This window comes from Anser brachyrhynchus, assembly GCF_964034855.1.
Source record: "Anser brachyrhynchus genome assembly, chromosome: 28".
NCBI classification, from domain to species: domain Eukaryota; kingdom Metazoa; phylum Chordata; class Aves; order Anseriformes; family Anatidae; genus Anser; species Anser brachyrhynchus.
Genome location: NC_137721.1, coordinates 1904183 through 1928032, shown reverse-complemented (window position 1 = coordinate 1928032; position 23850 = coordinate 1904183). Strand labels below are relative to the sequence as shown.

Here is a 23850-nt window from a genome sequence, read left to right as displayed (position 1 = left end):
GGAGGAAAAAAAAATCAAAGGAATATCACTTATTGCACTCGATTTACTAGCGAACAGTGCAGGGGTGTCCGCACAAGCCGTTATCGCCTCTGTGTTATAGGGAGCGTGCAGAGAGGGAGGCGAGTCTCATTCTGACCTTCCCCGTCTTTAAAAATAGTGAAAGAAAAAAAAATTAGAGAACCTTGATGGCATCACTAAAAACGTGCCTAGTGTCCAAAGCTCCGTAGTGTCCTCAAGCAGCCAGCCGTTAGCAACGCGGGAACTAAACAGCCACGACGCCGTTCAGTGTCCCCCAAACCTAAATTATTTTTTCTTTTTTTACAAGCTACGCTGCAAAGCCGCAGCAGCTGCAGCCTCTGCTCTTGCAGGGCTCACGCCTGCTCCCGGGGGACACACAGGTGGGATTTTGGGGTGCCCAAGCCCTCCGTTCCCCCAGGCCGACGCCGTTTGCCGCGGGAGCAGAAGCACACCGCATGCACGCAGAAAAGAGGGGCCCTGGCAGGTTTGCATCGCCCCCAGTGCCCCCTGCCCCCCCCTCCTGTTACTTCTTGAAGAACTTCTTGTTGAGGAGGAAGATGAGCAGGTTGACGTTGACTTTGGCTTTGTCAAACATCTTCATGACGGCTACGCCCTCGTACTGCAGCTGCAGCAGGTCCTGCAGGAGGGGCGGCCGTCACCACGGGCCCCCACGTAGGGAAAACCGGGCGGGGCAGGCGTCCCCACAGCACGACTGCCCCGTCCCTGGGGCAGGACCCCCCCTCAGCCCCCAGCTCCCCACCTGGTAGTGCAGCTGGAACCTCTCCATGTCGATCCCCATGAACTTGGCTTTCACCTGGAACCTCCCGGACTCCTCGCAGGGCACGATGTCGAAGATGACGTTCCTGAACCTGGAGGGAAGGGAGGAACCCGCTGCCCAGGGGGGGCTTCGAGGCTCTAACGCAGCCCGAGGCGACCACGGAGCAGGTCACGCATCCGCTGCAGCCCCAAAAGCAAGGCTAAGGCTGGATCCACACCCCAAACCCACCTCCAGCTCCGTCCCAGAGATGCCCAGAACAACTCTCCCCATCCCTGGGGTGCCCACGGCTCCGGCGCACCCCTGCCACCTCCCTCCCTGTGCCCGAGCTCTGTGCTGCCACAGCTTGCCCCCCCGGGGGCAGGGGTACGTACTGGCTGACCGGCAGGTCCTCGATCTCCAGCAGCACGCCCTTCTCCAAGAGCCGCGCCGCCGTGTAGCGCAGCGGCTGCAGCTTCTTGCTCTTCCCGCTGGCCCTGGAAGAGAAGGGACCACGCGCTCAGCTCCGGCCACGGGGAAAGTCCCCGTTGCTCATCACAAAATCCAGCTAGGAACGCAAAATCACATATATATTTCAATTATTGGAGTTTTTCCTTGAAAAAAAAAAACAAAATCTATATCCGCACCTGTTACTGGCTGCCAGGTTGTCGAGGCAGGTCCTGATGTACTGGTTGTAGTAATCGATTTGCTCCTCATAAAACAGGGTCTTGGAGTCGAGGCCTTGCAGGGTCTGCCTCAGCTTCAGCAGCTCGCCCTTGCGGTGCTGCCGGTAGCGCCGCTGGTTGCGGATGTCCTGGAGGAAAGCGAAGCCTCTGAAGCTGACAGAGCTCGCGGGGAGCTTTAACGGAGCAGCAGAGCACGGTGGTGGGTGGGCTCAGGAGGCAGCCTCCCCTCTTGGAGCGGTGCTGCACAGATAAAGTCCTCCCATCTCCCCTGAGTGCACCTGAAGGGCCGCCCCAGCCCCAGCCCACCTTGGCCAGCTCGTTAACGAGCCCCTGGTACTGATGAGCAGAGTCCACGAGCCCCAGGCTCTCCAAGCGCCACAGGTTGCGGACGATCTTGCGCTTCTTCTCCTCCACGGAGAGCTGGCTGTTGGCGGCCAGCGAGCGGTTGCGTTTCAGCTTGTCGGGGGTCTGGGCGTCCCGCAGCGCTCGCCTGCGCATCAGGTGCTCGTGGGAGGCTTCCTGGGGACCAGGAGGGGGACGTTTGACGCGAGGGACTGGACTGGGACCCCAGCAGATGGAGCAGACCAGCTCCCAGCCCACGCTTTGACCCGAGCCCGAGGCTCTCCAAAAAAAACGAGCCGGCCGCTGCTGGAGCACACGAGCAGGAGCCAAGCCGTCGAGCAAGGCAGGACGGCGTAGTGCTCGCAGCCTGCTCGCCTCTTCCCCATGTGATTGTGATTTTATCTCATGCCCATCCTACCTCGAGGTCCGAAGCCGGTGTCTGCAGGATCTCTGGCAGGGACCCTCCTGGCTGGGACTGGATCACGTCCACCAGCATCTGCTTGGTGCTGGGGACAAGAGAGAGGTCGGGCGCCTGCTCCACACCGCTGCGGCAGCTGCGGGTTATTCAGGTGCCTTCCAAGGGATTTTTTTGCTCCCCTCGAGCCTCCCGCCCCCAGAGACGCCCAGGATCCCGAACGGCCCAGGCTATGGGGTGGCCATCGCTGTCTGTCTGTCCCCAAGGAGCCCGTGCTCACCTCAGCAGCAAGCTCCTGGCGTCGCTCTCCTCGCTGCTGGCCTCCAACAGTGGCTTGCCGGTGAGGGTGAGGGAGATTTCCATCTTGCTGAGCTGGGCGAGCACGGCCCCGGCGCTGCTCTCCGCTGAGCTGGGAGCGCTCTCCCCTGGGGGGCACAGAGCAGAGCAGGGTCGGGGAGCGGAGCCGGCATCCCCTGCCCAGCGCAGGGTCGTGCCCAGAGCCACCGTGCTAGAGCTTCGTGGGGAGGAAAAAAAACCACCACAAAGCCAAAAAAACAAAAGCACGCATCCCTCCCCTCCGTCCCGTGATGGGTATGCAGAGCTGCTGCCCTCCCCAGGCCGAAGGACAGCACGTAATTACCGGGAGATTAAACCTCCCCGGCGAGATAAGGCAGGCACCACGCTCTGCCTCCTACCACGGGCACGTCCCTGCTGCTCCGGTCCTGCACAACCCCAGGCTGCCAAACGCCGACGTGGCAGAAACCTCTGCAAAAACTGCTCGGCAAAGCCCCGGCGAGCTGGAGCGGGGGCTTGGCAGGGAGATGGGATCTGCTCGGTGCGCGGGGAAGGCTGTGACCGGCACAAGGCGCCGCCTGCAGCGGCTCCGGGAGATGCTGAAGCTCTCGAGACCCGCTCCGTGCCGACGAGGGGCCGGGCGCTACGTACCGACGAGGGACTGGACGGTGGGAAGCTCATCGAGGTCTTCCAGGAGCTCGTGCAGGGGATCCCCATGGTGCGGGGCGATGGAGTCCTGGTGCTCGAGCAGGAGCTGGGTGGTGCAAGGGAGAAGAGTCGGTGGCAAACGGGCGCGTGAAGAAGCAGGGCTATGATCAAAAACCCCCAGGGAACGATGCGAATGTGGAAGTCCCTTCGCAATCCCCTCTTGTGCGCAAAGTTAGGAGGTTCAGGGGAAGACAAACAGCAAAGAATCCCACAAAATATGGATCTGTTGTTTAAAAAGAAGTCCAGGAGGAGCTGTGCTCGTGCTGGCGTACAGGGGAACGGGACAAACCACAGCAGAAAAAAAGCCCAAAGAGCTGGGGACAGCAGAAATGGGACCACTCGCCCTGCCCGGTGAAATGGGGTGGGATTCAGCCCCACGGCTGGCAGCAAAGAGCTCACAAGACTCTGCTGGGAATTACGAAGTTACACGGGTGGGATCTGGGACACCAATGCCCCACGCTGGCAGCTGGGGACAACAGGGAGACAACAGGAGTCACCAGGGAACCAGGAGCTTGCCTCGGTACGGCGCCACGCGGATCTCCTGAGCTCCAGCGGCTGCTGAGGCTGTTTTACACCAAACCTATTGCAGGTGGCCTCACGCCCTCACCTTGTGCGTGTCGATGAGCTCCCCAACGGTGATGTAGATGACCGGCTTGGCCACCGCCACCATCTCCGAGTACTCGTCCACGTTGAACCTCTCCTCGGGCTCGGGGACGTGGCAGGCGGCGGCGATGAACCTCCTGCGGGACCGGCGGCGTCAGTGAGCCCCAGGGACACCGCCGCCACCCCTCGCGCCCCGGTGCCGACCCGGAGCCCACCTGAACTTGCCGTGGGTGTCCTCCAGGTAGCGGTTGACCGCGCAGAGGTGGGCGTTCTCCCCATCAAAGACCTTGCGGGCGGCCGCGTGCTGCAGGACTTTGGCGACGGAGCCCAGGCTGCGGCGCTGGTCGGGGTGCAGTGTCGCCCCAGCCGAGATGTCCACGATGTCGAAGCCGTCGGGGGCCACCACCGCTGGGTTCATGAAGCGGTAGTAGAGCAGGTTCCCCACGACCTAGGGCACAGGACAGCCAGGTGTCAGGGACCACGGCAGGAGCTCAGCAGGGAAGGCCGCTTTGTCCCCACACCGCAGGGTGGGACCCTCCCGGAGGGGACATCAGCGCAGGGAAGAGCCCACAGCTGGCATTTCCTTCGCTGCTCCGGGAAAACGTTCAGACTTCAAGGCATTTTTAAGTCAAGAGGGAAATGGCAACCAACACGTGTGTCTAAACAAGATCCTGGCTCCCCTGGGCACGCAGGTTCCAACCCCACCAAGCAGCACAGGTCCCCACCTTGTCGACCTCCTCCTCCGAGGCTTTGGGGAACTTCTCAGCCAAGGATGTCCTCAGGATTTTGGCCACGTAGCGCATGCCGTAGCTGGAGAGAGGGCAGGGAGAGGTCCGTCAGCACGCATCGTCCCTCAGCTCCTTCTCCTGCCCTGCTGCCAGCCCAAATCTCCCTAAAAGCCCTCATCCTGGGACTCCCTCAAAGCTCAGCTTCTTCCTTGCAGGCACCCAACACCGACAGCAAAGCGCTCAAATCCAGAGGCAAAGAGCACCAACCCAACAGGGCGTTACTGGAAGAGCAGGAACCGATTATTTTGGGATTTCTCCTTGCTGGCAGCTCAATAATGGGACATGCAGCCCCCCCCCATGGCCCAAGCTCCCTTCCTAGGACCTTGCTGAAGCTGCCTTCCAGCTGAGAGCCCTGCGGGGCCGTGCCCAGCACCCCTCGGATACATACGGGATTTTGTCTACGGAAGAGGTGATGGCAGAGACGAACTTGTCTGTCGTCGCAAGAAGGTTACGGATGGAAATATCGAGCCGTCTTTGGACCTCGGGGTGGCTGAGAGCTTGCTCAGGGCTGACCTCGTAAGGGAGCTTGCTGCAGGCAGAAGACAAGGTCCCCATCACCATCCTGTCCCCCTGTGGCTGGGTTGAGCTCCCTTACCCTGCTCCTGACCTCTTCTGCCCGCTCTGCGACTCCGTCTGGTTGACCCACGCCTTGTAGATGTCCACGGGGTTGGTGCGGATGCTGAGGGTCTTGTCCTGCAGCACCTCCTGCACCGGGCCGCCCAGGATCTGCCGCAGGGCGTTCTGCCCGCGGGCGTTGCGGTAGAAGCTGACCACCAGCCGGATCACAGTGGCGTTCCCCGTCAAGATGTCGTGGATGTGATCCACCTTGGACCTGGGGAGAGGTGGGAAGGAGAGGAGGAACCGGCTCAGTTGTTCCCCGACACAGGGCTGTGAAGGGAGGCAAGGAGCCAGCAGCTGGAGGGAACCACCACGTCCCTGCTGACGTCTCCAGGCCAGGCTTTTTCCGAGTTTGTCCCCAAATCGGGGCACCCCCAGCCACCCACCTGATCTCCTCCTGCAGCGCCGCCTTGAAGAGCTGGAGCAGCAGGTAAGCCTCCCGGGGGTTGGACGCGTAGTTGTAAAGCGTGAAGATCACCGACTCCATGAACTTGGTGGACTTGTTCTGGGGCATCTGGAAGATCAGCCTGGCCAGGTACCCGGGCTGGGTCTGCAGGGAGGGACGGCGAGCACCCCGCTAAGCCCCAGCGCCACGGAGCGGTGCGGGACCGGGGTCCTCCCGTCGTGCTGGGCACGGCCGAGCGCCGCCAGCCTCACCTGCAGCAGGTAGAAGAGGTGCTGGTAAGCCTCCAGCTTCTGCCGCTTCTCCTTGCTGAGCGACTTGAGCCCCTTCTGCTTGTCTAGGGACATCATCTCCGAGAGCTGCTCCTTGTTCTTCTTGGTCAGCTTCTTGCAGTGGGAAACCACCTCCTGCAACGAGGACAGAGCGGCCGTGGCAAGCTCCGACTTCAGCCCAGCCTCCGCGGGGAGGCCACGGAGCTCGCGCCGCGCTCCCGACCTGCAGCGTGATCCGGTTCTTGACCAGCAGCCCGATCTTGATGTCCATGAGGTCCAGGTCGCTCTCCAGCTGCTGGCTGGCCCGGATCCTCTTCACCACCTCCTCCCGCAGCCGCAGCACCTCGGCCTCCTCCCAAAAGTCCTGCTGGCTCTGCTCCAGCAGGTGGATGAAGCGCCGGACGATGCTCAGCGGCGGGCTCCTGGCGTGGACTGCAGCCGGGCACGGCGCCCCATGAGCGCCGCGGCCCCCAGCGGAGCGGGGCAGGGTCCCCTCCCCGATTAACCGGGGTCGCTTTGGAGGGGAGACGAGCAGGCACTTACCTAGCATCCTGTAATCCCCGCGGGCCTTGTTGGCTCTCACAAAAGCCTGGATTTTAATTACGGCTTTAACCTGCCGAGACAAACGAGGGGTGGGGGATGCAGCCCTGCGGCGAGCCGGGCAGCGCCAGGACTGGGGACCCGCCGGTGCCCGTGGTGGGGGCACCCCAAACCCCACAGGGATCTCAGGACGCTACCCTTGGCCTCATGAGGTGCTGCACGCCAGCAAGCGCTGCATTTCACTTGCCCACGGGCAGCAGGCACCTTCCCCTAACCCTTCTCTCCCCTCTGATGGCGATCTCGAAGCCCCTGCTGGCTTTTGAGTGAACCGGAGTGGTTTTTCTCTCCTCGCTCCCCCCCGGAGCCCGCCAGCCTGGCACGCAGACGCGCCGGGCACTTTTTCTTTCCCCCAGCCCTGCGCGAGGACGCAGCAGCTTCTCCCTCCTCTCCAGCCACCCCACACACACTTGGGGGCTTGGCCACGCGTTCAGGGGCCCCCAGGACCTCACCGCGGCGGTGGGCAGCGCTCTCAGCCCCCAGCCCTCACTCACGTTCCTCCTGAAGTAGCGCAGCCTCTCCTGGTACCTTTTCCGAGCCTGCCACATCCTCACGCCCGCCTGGATCTGAGAGAGACGTCGATTCGACCCCGCGGGGACTTGCGTGGGCAGAGCAAGGCCAAGCAGCGGGGGGGGAAAGGGGAGGGAAAGCTCTGCTCTTGCGAGCCATGATGCCTCTAACGCGAGCTGGCAACAAGCTCCTGCTGTTTGTGCACAGCGCCTGGGGCAGGACCCGCAGCACCGCAGCCAAAAGCCAGGTTTGCCACGCCGCATCCTCCCCGTCCCCACGCGCTGCCCGGCCACCGTGGGGCTCAGCTCTGCTCCCCCTCAGTGCCTTTTTTTTTTACCGGGCAGGGAGGGAAACGCCGGCGGGTGGGGATGCGAAAGTAGGAGCAGAGGGCAAAGAGGGTGGCTGACCTTGACCGCAGCATCCGCATGGGCTCGCAGGTAGCGCAGGCGCTCCAGGTAAGCTCTGCGCTGCTTCTGCCCCCTCCACCAAGCCTGGAGAGAGAAGAGAACTGCTACCGACCCGCGTGAGGCCACTGCAACGTCCGGCTGGTGCCCTGGAGAACGCACGAGACAACGCAACCACAACACCCAGCACAGAAGAGACGAAACCAGAGCCCCGAGCGGCTGCGGGGAGAAAAACGAGCCGTGCGCTCCCCTTATCAGCGCTTCACAGCCCCCGAGGTGAGCCTTGGCTGCTGAACACACGGAGCAGCAGGTGCCCGGTGCTCCACACACCACGGACTCGCTGCTCCAGGCACCCCAAACCCCCCCGGGAAACGCAGCAAGCGGCGCCGGCCGCTCACATCCCCTGCTCGCAGCGGTGGGATGGATCCCGGCTGCCTCACCTGGATGCGGAGGGCGGCCGGCTGCTCCTCCCGCAGGATGCGCCAGCGCGCCGCGAGCTGCTGGCGGACGAGGAAGCCTCGCAGCCGAGCCTGCAGCCTCACCACGAAGGGGACATGGGACGCCCAGAGGCGCTCGCGGTCGTGCGCTGCAGTCACTTGGGTGATGACCGACTGCAGGGACACAAGGCACCGGGTCACAACCCGACAGCGCCGCCGGCACCCGCCCGTCCCCGTGCCCCCCGGACCTGGATCTCCTCCCGGCTCAGGTGCATGGTGCAGAGCTCGCCGTCGCGCGGCCGCTCCCAGCTGCCCTCGAAGGTCTGCAGGCTCAGGAAGTACTCAGCACCATCCTGCAGCCTGTGCTGCACCCAGCGAGGCTTCGTGTTCCCTGCGCACCAATGGAGAGATGCTGGGGGCCCCCGCTGGGCTCCCGGGGCAGGGAAGCACCCCAGGACCCCGTCCCCCCTGGGGCAGGGAAGCACCCCAGGACCCCGTCCCCCCCGTGAGGGTTTTGCTTCCCCCGGGCTCTACCTGCTTGCCTCTTGGTGGCCGCCAGTGCCGCCAGCTGCTCCTGGTACGCCGCGGCACAGGCATCCACCACGCCGCGCAGCGCCACGTCGGGGTTGCGCAGCACCCGCAGCGTCTGCGCCGCCTTCCCTTCCTTGATGGCCTGGTTGATGGCGGCGGTGCCCAGAGCCACTGCGGGAGCAAAGGCGGGGGGCTGACGGCGGCCCCTTCCCGCCCAGCAGCGCCCCGCTCCCGCGGCACGGGCGGCACTCACTGCGCCTCGCTGCCGCCGCGTCCTCGTTGGCCCCGCAGACCCCGCGCTGGATCTCTTCCCACCAGAGGACGGCTCTGTCATCCTTGGCGGCCTGTGGGGTGGAGGGACAGGGGTCTAGCAAGCTGGGGAGCCCCCACCCAAGTGGTTTTACACCACGTCGCCCTCTGGGTGCCTCCTCCTTGGTGCCCTGCGGCTCTCACCCCACCTGGGCTTTCAGCGCCCTCGCCCGGGCGAGGACATCGTGGTAGCGCCGAGCGGCGGACACGGTGACACCGGGCAGGGCGGCCGCGGGCAGCAGCAACGCCGCCAGCGTCTTCTGGGGATCCGCCTGCAGCAGCGCCTCGTTGATCAGCCGGACGGCGAGGATTCCTGCAAGGAGGGGGGGACACGCGGCTCAGCCCCCCGGCACCCCAGGGGTGCACGAGGTTTTCCGGCGTCTCTCCCCATGCCGGCTCTCTTGGGGATTTGCAGAAGCATCTGCTCAAGCACGCGCCGCGCGGGCACGACTCACTGTCGTTCTCGTCTTGCACCGCTGAATTGGTGGCGTTCACGCAGTCCTGAACGTCGTTCCAGGTCAGCAACTCCGCTCCTGCTTTCCTAAATTGGCCTTTCAGCTGCAGTAAGTCGTCGAAATACCTGCAGGAGGGACACGGGGCAATAGCTTAGAGCATTTTAAGCAGGGAAGCCTTCTGCCAGAACCAGCTGCCTTGCTTCCCCGGTGGGGTAAGGGAGGCACAGAGCGAGGCAGCTGGTGGAAGAAGCCCCAGCGCCGCCAGGATCCCTGGCTGTCCCCTCCCAGGGGATCTCCCCAGACCATCACGCCAGCGCCATCTCCTTACCTCTGCGCGTTTCCATCCTCCACGTCCGACAGCCCCAGGGCAGGGCTGCCCAGGCTGCTCCAGAGCCCGTCGGGGTCCCCAGCGTCCAGGGCTCGGTTCACCAGCGCCACGGCTGAAAGCATCTCCACAGCCACAAACAGCTCCTCCTGCACCAGCTCGCCCTGCGCGGGGCAGGCGGAGATGCTGAGCCCCTGCACGGCCCCGCCGCTCCCCCTCACCCCATCCCGCAGCCCCCACAATCGTGCAGGAAGCGCCAAGATTCCCCGCTGGGAAGCGGAGCCCCCACCCTTGGGTGCTGGCGCTGCAGCAGGGCCAGCTGGTGCTGGTACAGGGGGGCAGCGGGCGGGTGCACGGCAGGCAGCTGCGCCGCCGGCTCCATCAGCGCCTCCAGCGTTCGGTCCGGCGTCCCGCGGCGGATGGCAGCGTTGATTCGGCTCACGGCCTGCAGCACTGCGGGAGACGCCAGGGGACGGGGCTGCAGGACGCGGCCGTGCCCCCATAGCCCCGCGGAGCTCGGCCGGGGATGAGCCGAAGGCGCCGCGCACCGCGGCCACTCACTGGCTCGCTCCTCCTCGCCCTTCTCGTTCGCCGCCGCGATGCCCGCGGCCACCTCCTCCTGCTCCAGCAGCTCCACGTAGCCCAGCTCCTGCAGGAGGCAGGAAAAGGGGGAGGCATCTACAAGTGCCCCAGGTCCTGCTTGGCCCCGGCTACCCACGGCCACGAGGTGCAACCCCAACTACCAGGGTCTTCTGCTGCCGGTCCGCGCCGAGCTGCTCCAGGTAGCGGTCGAGGTTGTCCCGCCGGAGGTGGCGCAGGGCGAGGACGGGGTCCTGCAGCACACGGTACAGCGCCAGCGCATCCTGTCTCTCCAGGGCATCGTCCACGTCCTCCAGAGCTCCTTGCACTAGGAGAGAGGCTGGGTCACACCTCCGGGATCAAAGCAAGCTGCGGCTGAGACCACCAGCCTCACCAAACCCCACTGATTTCTCCTCGGAAACGCACACCCAGCCCCGCTCCCTGCCAGCTCTGAGCACCCAGCTCCTGTCTGCGCGCCCAGCGCCCCGGCCAGGCTCTCCTGGAGCACCGGGACAGCACCCTGGGGCCCCCCCAGCAGGAACGCCGCGCTCACCATTCGCCTTGTTGATGTTCCCCTGTATCTCAGCCTGCGTCAGGCAGCGGTCGTAGATGTCCTCGCCCTCCGGAATCGCCCGCAGATGCTGCAGATGGGGTGCCCCCCCTGAGCTTTCCGCCCTGCCGAGCTCTGGGCTCATTTCCCAACCCAACCCCCTCAACCAGCCCCAAAAGAGAAACCCTTCCCCATCGCTTTTTACCCCCAGATTCCAACCAGGCGGCTCCTGCCCCCCTCGGCGCCGTCCTCACCCTGTTCCTGGCGTTGCTGCCCTTCTCCCTCTTGGCCCGGTGCAGCACCTCCTGGTAGGCGCCCGCCAGCCCCGGGCGCAGGTCGAGCAGCATCGCGCTGGGGTTGAGGAGCGCCTCCATCGTCTGCGCCGCCACCCCCCTGCTCCACTGCCTCGTTGATGGCCAGCACGGCGGCGTGGACTGGGGGCGGGGTGGGATGGGGAAGCGTGAGGCCGTGGCGTCCCTTATGGCGCCAGGGGTTTTTGCACCAGCTGGGCTGGCTGCTGGCGGAGACGGCAGCGGGCAGACGCGCCGCACCGCTCCCCCAGGACCCCCTCACCTGCCGCTTCGTCCACCGAGAGCTCGTCGGCCAAAATGCCCCCGATCTTGCTGAAGGCAGGCAGCTGCAGGCCGTACTTGTCCAGCTCCCGCTGCATGTTGTTGATCTCCTCCTCTGGAGCCGAGCAGAGGGGTCACCGCCCGGCCCCGCACCGCAGCAGAGCTCCTCCGGCGAGCCCGAGGGGCGCAGCAAACCCCCAGCGGCACCGAGCAGCTTTGGGAAAGCTCCCGACAGCTCCTTATTCCCTCCTCCCTTCCCCCAGGGGGACCTGAGGGCAGCAGTCCCGTACCTGTGAAGTCCACCTTCCCGTACAAGTCCTGGATCTGCGGAGCCAGCCCCAGCTTGAAGAGGTACAAGCTGGAAGACGAAGCAGACGCACGCCGTGACCGCTCGGTCTCGCCTCTCCCTCCCCGCTCCAGGTCCTTTGGGTACCAGGACGGGAAGAGGGGAGCGCGGCAGCCCCGGTGCCACCACGACGCCCGCGGCCACCTCCCTGGGTGACCCCAGGGACGTTTCAGGAACAAACGCGGCGGTTTCGGACCCACCTGAGCGCGTGGATGCAGTAGACCACCCGCGGCATGTTCTTCTTGTCGTAGATGTCGGTGGTCTCCGGGTGGAAGAGCTGCCAGCACGGCGAGGTGGCCGTGAGTGCCACCAAACGCCACCGCGCCCCTCCGAAAAGCAGCCAACGGCACCGGCAGCGAGCCAACCCCCGGAGAAAACGGTGCCGAAGGTAGGAGGGAGAGAGACGAAGCCCCCCCTCCGGGCACCGGCGTTTCCCCCCCGATGCCACGCAGCCCCCCCCCCCCCTCCCCGGGGACGCCTTACCGAGGGCAGGCCCACGCGGCTCATGGCGTCGCGCCAGTGGTTGATGTTGTCCGTGTGCCGAAAGTGGAGGCCGCTCGCCTGGGGGGGGTGGTGGAATCAGGCTGGGCTGAAGCTCCGGGATTCCCCCTCCCCAGTCTCCCCCAAACCCCAAAGTTAGGCACAAAAAAAGGCAAAATCTACCCCCGGGACAAGGCAGCTCGGAGCCCCCGCTTCGCCAAAACACCCCAAGGCCGCTGCGATCAGCCCCTTCCCCCCAGTTTTCGGAGCCCCATCAGCTGGGGGCTTCGCACCCCCCCCCCCCCCCCCCAGGGAAGCCCCACAGCCACCAAAGCCAGGAGAACCCCCCCCCATCAGCTGCCGGAGCAACACATTTGCTTTTTGCTGATTTTTTTTTTTAATGCTGCGTGAGAAGCCCTTTTTTGCGTGCAGACATTGCCCGGATGCCTCAAAACCTGTGGTTTTTTTTTTGGGGGGGGGGGGGGGTGGAGGCCCTGAGGAACGTGGTCCCCCCCACCCCGTGCCACGGACTTGCCTTGTACCGCGTCTGCTCGCGGTCATAAATCTTCTTGGCAGGGACCACGTCGGGGGCGAAGCAGTGGCCCAGCTTGGCCAGCAGGACCCCGTTGCGCAGGCTCTCCTCCAGCTCCGTGGGGGGGGGCAGCTCCTCGCCCAGGCAGGCCTCCATCCAGCTGGGGGGGGGAGAGAAAGGGGGGGGGGGGGGTCACGGACCCCAAAACGCCACCCCAAACGGGAAGGGTGCGCCCAAAGGGGACGCGTCCCCCTCCCTCCGTGCTTACGGAGCCGCTTCGCGAGGGGCTCGGCTGCCCCGTAACGGGGGAAGGGGGATGCCCACCCCACGGGGCTTCTTCCCGTTCCCCCCCCCCCAAGAAAAAAAATATTTGGGGTCTATTTTGAAGCGGGGGGGGGGGGGCTCCGGCCTCACCGCTTGGCTTCCTCCAGGCGGCACAGGTACTGGTAGGCCACGTTCTGCCGCCGCCGCTCGTCCATCTCGTCCGCCGTGAGGCGCTCATCTGGGGGGGCACAGGGACCCCCGTCACCCCCCCACGCTCGGGGGGGTTTTGGGGTGCCCATAACCCCCCCCTCGGAGGAAGGTCGCCGAAGGAAAGCCGGGCTTTCGGCACTTTTTGGGGTCGGGAAGGAGGCTTCCAGCTCCCCCCTTTCCCAAATGGGAGCTGGGGGGGTCCCACAGCTGGGGGAGGTTTTGGGGGGGGGGGGGCTGGAAATAGGCAGGGGACCCCAAAAGTGCTGGGGGCAACAGCAGCACGCCCCAGCCCCAAAAACACAACCGCCCCAGCCCCAAACGTCAAACACACACACAACCCCAAAAACAGCCCCCTGGTCCCAAAACCACCCCCCCGGTCCCAAAACCACCCCCCGGTCCCAAAAACCCACACACACAGCCCCAAAAACACCCCCCCAGTCCCAAAAACACATCCTCTCGTCCCAAAAACACGCACACCCTCGGTCCCAAAAACACGCACACCCCGGTCCCAAAAAAAACCACACACCCCCGGCCCCCAAAACACCCCCACCCCCAAAACCGCCCCCTCCGTCCCCCAAAAATCAACCCCCCAGCCCCAAAATCACACACCCCGCCCCTAAATAACCCCCCCGCCAGCCCCAAAATCAACCCCTCCGGCCCCCAATAACCCCCCGCCCAGGCACAAACAACCGCCCCCCGACCCCAAACCCCCACCCCCGGCCCTGCCGCCCCCTCCTCGCCCCCTGCACCCCCCCCCCGCTCCGTTGCCCCCCTCCCCGCTCACTCCGGAGCGACTCCGGCCCCGCTCCCTCCATGGTGCAGCCGCGGCCCCGCCCGCGATTCGAATCTCCCGCCGCAGGGCGGTCACGTGGGGCCGCGCGGGGGCTGTCGGGACTTGTAGTTCTCGGCGCGGGGCTGAGGCCTGCTGTGCCGCCCGCCCCAAGTGGCCGCTGGTGTCACCCGTCACGGGTGGCTGGTGGTGTCACCCGCCACAAGTGGGTGGTTATGCCATCCGTCGTGGGTGTCCGGTTGTGCCCCCTGTCCCAAATAGATGGCTCTGTCACCCATCACAGGCGTCCGGTTGTGCCACCCGTCACAAGTCACCAGTTGTGTCACCCGTCGGGGGTGGCCGGTTGTGCCACCCGTCACAAGGGCCTGGTTGTGCCACCCGTCACAAGTGGCCGGTTGTGTCACCTGTCGGGGGTGGCCGGTTGTGCCACCCGTCACAAGTGGCCGGTTGTGTCGCCGGTCACGGGTGGCTGGTCGTGCCCCCACGCGGCCGGTCGCGCCCCCTGTCACAAGCAGACGATTGTGTCACCCATCCCAAGCGCCCAGTTGTGCCACCCACCACAGGTGGCCGCTTGTGCCACCCGCCACAGCCGCCACGCGCCCGCAGGCCCCCGTTACCATGGCACGGCACGGCCCCGTGGTGGCGGAGCTGAAACCGGAGCCTGCGGGGCCATTGCGGCAGCGAGCCCTCCCCGCGGAGCCCTGGCCTCGGCCCCGCGTTCCTGCCGCTCCCCGGGCACCCAAGGGCCGCCGGTGGCCGTCACCAGCAGGCTGCGAGGCCAGGTGGCACTCGGGGACACCTCAGAAAGCCTCATCCTCCGCCCAGGGAGCCGTGCTTCGCTCCCTGCCCGCTCGGAACCTAAAAGGACAACAGTAAGTGCAGCCGGGCGGCACGCGGTCCTAAAAGAAAACCCCAAATAAAAGCCTTCCCCGCCGCGCCTCCCCTCTGCCCGCGCACGCGATGAGCAGAGAAGCCGGGCTGGGGTCCCCTGTGGGAAGGTTTTTCCTCCTGTTTTTGCAGCAAACGGGCTACAAACCTGAGTGGTAATGATAATGAGTGATAATAAGAATAATAATGGTAATGATGATAATAATGGTGGTGAGGAGGAGGGTGGTGGTAATAAAAAAAATAAGAGTAGTGGTAATAATAGTAATAGTGATTATAATGATAATAATGATAATAATAATAATGATGATACTAATGGTAATAGTAAAATAATAATAATAATAATAATAATAATAATAATAATAATAATAATAATAATAGAATCTGCTTGTTTTGAGGAGTGCCAGGACTCTGGCTGTGCTGTGCCAGGCTGCTCGGTGCTTCTTTCTTGCAGGTGTGTCACTGCCCATGGCTGCAGAACTGAGAGCACAGCCCACAGCCCCCGCGGACCCCACAGCCCCCACGGACCCCGCAGCCCCCACAGACCCCACAGCCCCCACGGACCCCGCAGCCCCCACAGACCCCGCAGCCCCCACGGACCCCGCAGTCCCCGTGGACCCCACGGCCAGGAGGAGGAAGAGTCGGAAGAAAGGGAAGGAGAAGCTCGCGGTGGTGGAGGAAGCTGAGGAAGGGGGGAACGGTGCCGCGGGGCGAGCGGCCGAGATCGAGGGGCTGACGCAAGCCGGGCACCGGGCGCTGGGGCTGCGAGACGTGCGGGGGGCCCTGGCGTGCTTCAGGAAGGCGTTCCTGCTCTCGCTGGGCACCGCGAGCCCCCGCCTCCGCAGGGTTTGCGCCTTCAACCTGGGGGCTGCCTACGTGGAGGCTGGGAAGCCCAGAAAGGGCCTAAAATTCCTCCTCGAGTCCCAGCCCGCAGAGGGTGAACCCCTCGGGGGGCTTTATTTCAACATCGGGGCGGCTGACGAGGGGCTCAGGGACTTCCCAAAGGCTCTGGAGTATTTTGGCAAAGCGGCCGGGCCGTGCCGCGCCGGCAGCCAGGCGGTGGAGATGGGCTGCTGCTACCTGGGGATGCGGGAGCCAGCACGAGCCGCCCAGTGCTTCTTGGAGGCCGCGCGCAGCTACGCGGTGGCCAAGAGCCCCGAGGCCGCCGCGGTGGCTCTGAGCAGGGCGAGCGGCTCCATGCTGCAGAGCCGGCGGTTCGGGGCGGCAGAAATCGCACGGATCCTCACCTGGTGTCGCTCGCTCTGCGACAGCATCGCCGACCCGGCCCTGCGAGGTAACGCCGCGCCAGCCCCTTCCCTCCCGGCGCTTGGGAAGCGCCGATCCCCACCTGGCCTCTCCTCTGCGTCCCGCAGGGAAGCTCTACAACGAGGTCGGCCTCGGCTTCTCCCAGCTCCACGTCTTCTCCCTGGCCAGCGAGAGCTTCGAGCGAGCCCTCGCCCTGTGCCAGGGCACGTTGGGGCGGCGAGGGAAGGCTGCGCTGCTGCAGAACCTGGGCGCTGCCCGCAATGCGCTGCGCAGCTTCGGCACAGCCCTGGGCTTGCACCGGCGAGCGGCGGCGCTGCACGGTAGCTCGCGCTGGCGTCTCTCGTGATCCCCTCTTCTGGCTCCGAAATGTGACCCCCTTTGCTCGCTTCGCAGGTGCCGTGGGGAACCGGAGGGCCCAAGGGCAGTGCTTCGGAAACCTGGCGTACGCCTTCAGCCAGCTCGGGAACCACGAGGCTGCCGCAGAGAATTACCTCCACGCCCTGCAAGCCTTCCGGGATTCGGGTAAGGGGACGCAAATCCCGGTCACGACGGCCCCGTCTGCCTTGCCGGGGTCTCCGCAGCTCCCAGCCAAGGGTCCGAAGGGTATCAGCGACGCTCCCTCCCCTGCGCCGTGCCGGCCAGCACCGCCGTCCCCTTCACCTCGCAGGGGACGTGCAGGGGCAGTGGCAAGCATGCGAGGGGCTGGGAGCCGCCCGCTTTCACCTGGGGAACCCCCAGAAAGCCGTCAGGCACTACCAGGAGGCCCTGACTCTGCTGTCCCACTGCCCGGTAAGGGAAACCCCAGGGCCAGACCCTCCGGTGCGTGGTGAGCGCCAGCCCCAGCGCAGGGACAGACTCACCTGGGGGGGCTTTCTCCTCCGCAGGGCACCCCCAGGGCGGCCGGCGAGCGGATCGTCAGCCAGCTCACCCGCGCCCTCCAGCACCAGCTCTGCCTCCACCGCCACCCCTCACGTTGGGGTGCCCCGGTGCCGGTGAGCAGCACCCCGGGGCTGTTTGGGGTGCTGGGAGCCAGACGGGGCCTGACCCCAGCTCAGGGTTGCAGAAATGGGGCCGGAGATGGTGCTCAGGGGTGGGGATGCCAGCAAAGCTCTGCACCGGAGGCGTGCGTTTTCTGCCGTCTCCCCGAGGCGTGCAGCTGCTCGCCTCTCCTGACAGAGCCCTGCTTTGGGGTTTGGCGGACAGGGACACGTGCGTGTGGCCCCCGGGCCACCCGTCCTCCCTGCCGGTGCCCCGCAGGACCTCAGCCCGCTGCAGTTTTGCTCCGTGCTGCCCCGTGCCAGTGGGACACGGCTCCGGGGAAGCGAGGCGTGAGTAGGAAAGCTCCGGCCACGCCGGCAGAGCCCGGTGTCCTGCCCCTCGCTCCTCCATGGCTGAGTTCCCAGCAGCAGCCATGAGATAAATCTTCCTTCCCTCGACCCCAGGTCCTTCAGGGAGAAAGTTGGGGACGAGCCGCACCAGCCTGCGCTGGGAGCACAGCCTGGGATTCCAGGTAAGAGGGTGCAGAGTGTGCGCCTGGGGTGGAGCCCACGTGCCCTGGGTGCAGCAGAGGGAAACGCTGTGTTTGCCCCCACACTGGCCACAGTCTTGGGAAGAGAGATTTTCAGAAAGTCAGACGTCCAGAAATCGGGATCGGCATTTTTTCCCTGACTTGCAATAAAAAAACCAGAGGGGCACGTCGCCTGGTGCTGGGCAGAGGAGTGGGGAGGCAGCAGCAGGGAGAGGAGCAAAGCAAAAAAAAAAAACAAACCCCTCCCGGAACAATTATCCAAGCAGCGAGGGGAGAACCGAACCCCATCCTCTTGCCAACTACGACCCAGGTGACATCTGAGCCATGCGGTGGCTTTCAGCCAGAGGCGAGGCTTCGGCACGGCTCGTGCCGGTCTCCTGCCTGTTCGCCCTTCCTCCCCGGTGGCACAGGAGCGGCAGCCCCGGCCCCCGACCCCGCAGCGGAGCCCCAGGCCCCTCGCCGGCACCCGGCCAGCTCCGAGGAGGATGAGGATGGCCCCAGCGCATCTCCGGGGCGTCGCAGCCAGCCCCACGTTAACGGGTGGGTGAGAGGCACGGCTCCCTGCACCGAACTGCTGCCTTTTAGCCCTTGCAGCAGCAGCAGAAGCAACGCAGCGAGCGGCATCGCTCCGGGGCCTGCTGCAGGATGAAGGCGAACATCCACGGCGGTGCTGGATTTCAGCCGAAGCTTGCGCGGGGACAGGACGTAGGGACTGCGGCGACGGCTGGCCAAAACACTTCTGGCTGGCATCACACGTTGGATTTTAGAGGCCGCGTAGCAGAGGGAGCGTGGGCGCGGGGGTAATTCAGGCTGGGACGTGGGGACGGGTTGGTGGCAACGGGATCGGGCAGCGTTTGCCCCACAGCGCTCCCCATTTTGCTCTGTGCTTTGCTCCCAGGCACCCGAACAGCACCCGTCCGCGGCCGGGAGGTGCGTGCCGAAGCAAAACCCGAGCCCCCGTGCCGCCAGCCGCTGTCCCCACGCCGCGTCTCACAGGGCACGGCGAGCACCAACCGCGGGGGCCGCGCTCCCCGGAGCGGTAGGTGCTGTGCGGGGCCACGGGCTGGGGTTTTCGGGCGGTATTTGGGCACCGCAGCTCCTTGCAACGCCCACGTCCCCCCCCCTCCCCAAAACCACTCGCGGCGCCCAGGCGCTGAGGTCCGGCACCGGGGAACCCACCCCAAACCCTGGCCCCGCGGGCACGGCGGCGGGTCCGCGGTGGGTGCCGGCGGGTCCGCGGTGGGTGCCGGCGGCCCTACAAAACCCCCCGGTGGCCCCCACCCTGCACCCCCGCCCTGTGCCTCGCAGGATTTGGGGACCGGGCCGGGGCAGGGGGACGCCGTCCCGCATCTGCAGCCTCCTGTGACGGCAGCGGGACGGCAGGAGGGCGGCGGGGAGCCCCCCCGGGGCCACAAGCGGCCCCTTCCACCGGCACAGCCGCAGCAGAAGCCGACCTCGGCTGCGCACCCTCCGGACCCTCGGCCCTCCACCGTTTTGCTGGAAACCCCCCCAAAAATAAAGCAAGAACGGCTCGAGGGCCTCTCGCCCTTCCTCGCTCCCACCCCAGCGCCCCCCAGCGGCCCCCCCCCAGCGCCCCGAACCGGGAAACCCGGGGAGGAGCCGGCTCCGGGGCCGCCCCCTGCGCTCGCTCCGTGCTGCTCCGGGCCGAGCAGGGCCGAGCCGGGCCGGGGCGCTGCATGCGGGGTCCTCGGGGGCTGCTGGGGCTGGGGCTGGGGCTGCTGGTGGCGGCGGGGGGGGGGCGCTGCCCGAGCCGGGGCTGGAACTGGAGCCGCCCCCGCTGCGCCATGCACGGCTCCAGCGCGGGGGGGCTGCGCTTCCTCGGGTAAGGGGGCGTTTTTTGGGGGGGGTGGGTTGGGGGGGAGGTTGGGGGGGGGTGGAGGGGGTGCAGGGGGGGGTGGAGAGGGTGCGGGGAGGTTGGGGAGGGTGCAGGGGGGGTGGAGAGGGTGCAGGGGGGGTGGAGAGGGTGCGGGGGGGTGGAGAGGGTGCGGGGAGGTTGGAGAGGGTGCAGGGGGGGTGGAGAGGGTGCAGGGAGGTTGGAGAGGGTGCAGGGGGGGTGGAGAGGGTGCAGGGGGGGTGGAGAGGGTGCAAGGAGGTTGGAGAGGGTGCGGGGAGGTTGGAGAGGGTGCAGGGGGGGTGGAGAGGGTGCAGGGGGGGTGGAGAGGGTGCAGGGGGCTTGGAGAGGGTGCAGGGGGCTTGGAGAGGGTGGGGGAAGTACAAGGGGGGGGCTGACCCCATGTCCCTGGGTGTTTTGCAATGCGAAAGTGGGGTGGGGGGTGTTAGTGCAGCGGCACCCCCGTGCTGGCCCTGGTCCTGTAGCGCTGGGGTCCCCATGGGTGCCCGCAAGGGGTCCCACGGGTGCCCGCTGCGCCCCCAGGCAGGAGGAGGCCCAGGCCATCGACCAGGAGCTCTTCACCGAGTACAAGTTCAGCGTGGACCAGCTGATGGAGCTGGCGGGGCTGAGCTGCGCCACCGCCATCGCCAAGGTGGGTGAGGAAGCGGGGAGCGGCACCCTTGGGTGCCCACCCAGCCCGGTGTAACCCTGCCCTCCCGCCCGCCCCAGGCGTACCCCCCCGGCTCCTTCACCAAGAGCGTCCCCGCCGTGCTGGTCGTGTGCGGGCCGGGGAACAACGGAGGCGACGGCTTGGTGTGCGCCCGCCACCTGAAAATGTTTGTGAGTGTCCCGCACGGGGCCGAGGGGAGCGGGGCCGGCCCTCGCCCCCTGCCCCCAGGGTCCCAGGACCCGCGAGGTTTGGGGTTTCTGCTCCCCCAAACGGCTCCATCCTTGTCCTCGCAGGGCTACGAGCCCACCGTCTATTACCCCAAGCGCCCCAACAAGCCGCTGTTTGAAGGTCTGACCACCCAGTGCCAGAAGATGGACATCCCCTTCCTCTCCGAATTCCCGGCAGAGGTGAGCAAATAGCACCCCAAAATGGCACGTGGCCCCCCCTCGGGGCTGTACCCCCACCCTGGGGCTGGTTTTCCCCCCCTGCCGCAGGCTGCGCTCATCGACGAGCTCTACGGGCTGGTGGTGGATGCCATTTTTGGGTTCAGCTTCACGGGAGCAGTGCGGGAGCCCTTCGGCAGCATCCTCAGCACCCTCGAGCACGTCACGGTGCCCGTGGCCAGCATCGACATCCCCTCGGGTGAGTAGCGGCCGGACCCCCGGGGCAGAAGGCGCCCGGACGGGGTTTCCCCTGCTCCAGCCCGGCTTTGGGGTTCGTTGCAGGCTGGGACGTGGAGAAGGGGAAGGCGGACGGGCTGCAGCCCGACATGCTCATCTCGCTGACGGCGCCCAAGAAGGCGGCGCGGCATTTCGCCGGCCGCTACCACTTCCTGGGCGGCCGCTTCGTGCCCGCGGCGCTGCAGAAGAAATACGCGCTGAACCTGCCCCCGTACCCGGGGACGGACTGCGTCCTGCAGCTCACCTAGGGCTGGGGGAGCTCGGGCGGCCGCGCTGGGCATGGGCACGGCCAAGCAGGGCCCAGTTCTGCCAAAGGTGCAGCTCTGCGCCAAGAGGAGGCTCAGCACCGCGCGGGGTTTCAGTGCTACCCAGCTCCGGCAGCGGGATCCAGGTTTGCTGCAGGCTGCCAGGGCTGGGGTTGGGGTTAGAACCTGATTTGAGTGCTTCTAGGTGTAGACACAATCCAGCATCTGTCATACGGTGCACTTCAGGAGTGTTTCACTGCAATAAAGTTTTATTGATGCCCTCGGGAAACAAACCAGTGCTCGGTGGGCTCTGCCCTTGTGTCCCTCGGCGGTGGACCCGTAACAAACACGTCCCAGCCCTAGCGCTTGGGGGGATCTCAGCGCACCCCAGGCCGGAGGAAGGCTCCGTGGGTGGAACAAAACTCCATCCAGCCCCAGCCCAACAAGCCAAGAAGCCCCACACAGCTCACGCAGGGCTCGGCCGCAGCTCTGGGTGCCCACCAGTGCCGCAGGCAGGATTGGTGCCCTCCCAGCCAGGCGGTACCGGCGGCATTCACTCCTCCTCCCTCCGCTTCTTCTTCCTCTTCTTCTTGGGGCTGTGCCCAGCCTGCTCTGCCCCTTCTGCCTCTTCTAGAGGTAATTCTGTCTCAGCCAGTTCTTCCTTGTCCTTCTTTTTCTTCTTCTTTCTCTTCACAACCTTCTCTTCCTCTCCTTCCACCTCCTCTTCTCCACTTGGCTCGCAGCTCTGCGGCGCCTCAGCCTCAGCTCCATCTCCAGCCCGTTTCTTTTTCTTCTTTTTCTTCTTCTTCTCCTGCAGCTCTGCGGGCTGGGGCTGCTCCCTCTTTTGCTGGTACGTGGCGAGGAAGGCTCGCTCCTGCTCCTCCAGGCGCGCCAGCTTGGCGCTCATGGTCAGGCCGTGACGGGCCCCCCTGCAACAACCCCAGGTTTAGGGTGCTCGCAGCGGGGTCCGGCGCCCCCCGGGGCAGAACGCGCCCCCCCTGAGCCCAGCCTGCCAGGAGCGGGGAGCCCAAAAACGCAGCTCCCCCCTCAGCCACTCACTTGTGTGCTGTGCGGCCCCCGCATGCTCTCACCAGCTCCTCGTCCGTCAGCCTGGGGACACAGACGGGACGCGTCACCCCCAGCACCGGCGTGAGCTGCAGCAGGGCTCCCCCTGCCACCCCTGTCCCTCCCTCCTTGCCTCCGGGCCGAAGAGCGGTCCAATTTCTCCTCCTCCTCCTCCTCGCTGCTCTCCGAGCCCGCAGGCAGCTTTGCCGGCTCCTCCCCGCGTGCCGTGAGCGTGGCCGCCTGCCGTGGGAAAGGGGGACGTGGAAAAAGGGGCTGCAAAGGGGCCACAGCAGCAAGCGGCTGCCAAGTCCGCGGCGCAGAGAGGGGGGGGGCGCGCGGCTCGCGGCAGCTTTCGCAGAGCCGCGTCCCGAGGCGTCACCTTCACGAAGCGGCCGTACAGCTTGCAGCCGGCGCCGGCGGCCTTGCGGGGCTTCTTGTTGCTGATCCCAGCGCGCTGCTCACCGAGGGTCCTCACGCGGACGCCGTCCTGCGGGAGCAGAGGTGCAAACGGGCGCGTTTCGTCTGCGCGTGTTGCCTTCATCCCCCCGCGGCGGCGGCGCTGGGGACCGTGCTGCGCCGGGCACTGCGCGCCTCAGGGGCTGCAAAAAACCCCGAAGGCGACCCCAAACCCCTCTTCCCGGTGAAATTCCCCGCCGCCCCCTACCTGCCCGTCCTCCACAGCGATGTTGGCCGCGGACTCGTTGAAGACGTGATCCCACCAGTGGAAGGAGAACTGCTCGGCCGCGTTGTGACCCACCTGCGGGGCGAAAAGGGGACAGACAGGGGGACCCTCCAAAGAGGGGACAGCCACCAGGACCCCCAGCACACCCCCCGGGGTGTGTTTTGGGGCCACAACCGGGGCTGGCCCCCCTCCCGTCACCCTACTCACCCCCGCGCTGTCACACTTCACCCTCACCCTGAGGGCCTGGCTGATGCCGTCCTCCCGCTTGCCCAGCCCCTTGCCTGCGGACGGAGGGAGCGGCGCTCACGGGGGCTCCCCACGCAACCGGGGGCTCCGTGGGGCTGCGGCCCGAGGGGGGGGGGATGCCCTGGGGGGGGTTCTCAAGGGAAAGGACCCGAAAGGAGCCCCGAGGGAGCCCCAGGCCTGGCTGCACCGCGCCTCCAGCCGTGCCGCCGCACGAAGGATGAGGACACGGCGTGGCTTGCCCGTGGAGGGCGGCGCCGTGCCCCAGCACCCATGGGGACCTCCAGGAGCCACGGGGACCCCTGAGACCCGTGGGGACCCCCCAGCAGCCGTGGGGACCCCTGGGAGCCCTGAGCAGCCACGGGGATCCCCGGCAGCTGTGGGGACCCCTGAGAGCTGTGGGGATTCTCGGGAGCCACCCACAGGGGACCCCCGGTAGCCGTGGGGACCCCTGGGGGCCGTGGGGACCCTCAGGACCCCCAGCAGGTGTGGGGACCCTTGGGACCCCTGTGGACCCCCAGCAGCTGCGAGTCCCCCCGGCTCCTACGGGGACCCCTGGGAGCTGTGGGGACCCTCAGGACCCCCCGCGGCCCCCCAGCACCGACGGGGACCCCCAGGACCCGTGGGGACCCCGAGCACCCCCGGGGACCCTCAGCATCCCCGCGGCCCCCCGGCACCCGGGGGGGCCCTCGGGGACCCCCAGCAGCCCCGGGGACCCCCAGCAGCCCCGGGCCGCACCCTGCCTCCAGCCGTGCCGCCTCAGGAGGCCCTCGGCGAAGCTCAGCCCCCGGCCCCCCGGCCCCGGGGCGCTCATGGCGGCGGGCACGGCCCGGCACGGCACGGCCCGGCCGGGGCGGGGAGGGGAGGGGGAGGCACCGCCCCCGGGGCGGGCCCCGCGCGTGCGCGGTGGGGGGGGGGGCATAAAGACCCCCCCCCGCCCCA

The 23850-nt window shown here is 66.5% G+C and overlaps 3 protein-coding genes across 8 annotated transcripts; 1 reads left to right on the top strand and 2 right to left on the bottom strand.

The window, feature by feature from the left end:
- Positions 1-262: 262 nt before the first annotated feature.
- IQGAP3 (IQ motif containing GTPase activating protein 3) lies at positions 263-13945 on the bottom strand. Its single transcript, XM_080570103.1, is given in 39 exon segments — positions 263-655; positions 779-887; positions 1168-1269; positions 1420-1586; positions 1765-1977; positions 2219-2306; positions 2496-2640; positions 3161-3263; positions 3825-3957; positions 4036-4268; positions 4546-4630; positions 4997-5137; positions 5216-5440; positions 5613-5776; positions 5884-6036; positions 6125-6333; positions 6445-6514; positions 6993-7064; positions 7416-7499; positions 7853-8023; positions 8098-8240; positions 8384-8551; positions 8634-8724; positions 8839-9002; positions 9145-9269; positions 9473-9633; positions 9759-9922; positions 10031-10118; positions 10213-10376; positions 10602-10689; positions 10853-10990; positions 10992-11032; positions 11172-11285; positions 11461-11528; positions 11717-11793; positions 12000-12077; positions 12532-12688; positions 12943-13030; positions 13787-13945. Coding segments are annotated over 39 exon segments (4929 nt in total). The 5' UTR covers positions 13818-13945; the 3' UTR covers positions 263-541.
- A 588-nt stretch (positions 13946-14533) lies between these two features.
- On the top strand, positions 14534-21211 carry LOC308183761 (uncharacterized protein). Of its 6 annotated transcripts, none has more exons than XM_080570108.1 (14): positions 15132-15971; positions 16051-16263; positions 16337-16465; positions 16611-16935; positions 17201-17271; positions 17386-17453; positions 17882-18011; positions 18370-18510; positions 18780-19314; positions 19867-19975; positions 20053-20163; positions 20287-20400; positions 20488-20635; positions 20719-21211. In XM_080570108.1, exons 1-14 carry the CDS (start codon positions 15146-15148, stop codon positions 20919-20921), a joined length of 3123 nt encoding a protein of 1040 aa, XP_080426234.1. In that variant the 5' UTR covers positions 15132-15145; the 3' UTR covers positions 20922-21211. The 6 variants fall into 6 exon arrangements, 5 of the variants coding, with proteins under 5 accessions (XP_080426234.1, XP_080426233.1, XP_080426232.1 ...); XM_080570107.1 differs by having other exon boundaries at positions 17147-17271; XM_080570106.1 differs by having other exon boundaries at positions 17120-17271.
- Positions 21163-23797, bottom strand: GPATCH4 (G-patch domain containing 4). Its single transcript, XM_080570169.1, has 7 exons — positions 23647-23797; positions 22873-22946; positions 22648-22740; positions 22363-22470; positions 22117-22223; positions 21978-22028; positions 21163-21847 (listed from the first exon to the last, which is right to left on the bottom strand). The coding sequence occupies exons 1-7, from the start codon at positions 23720-23722 to the stop codon at positions 21472-21474; spliced, it is 885 nt and encodes a 294-aa protein (XP_080426295.1). The 5' UTR covers positions 23723-23797; the 3' UTR covers positions 21163-21471.
- Between the last annotated feature and the right edge of the window lie 53 nt (positions 23798-23850).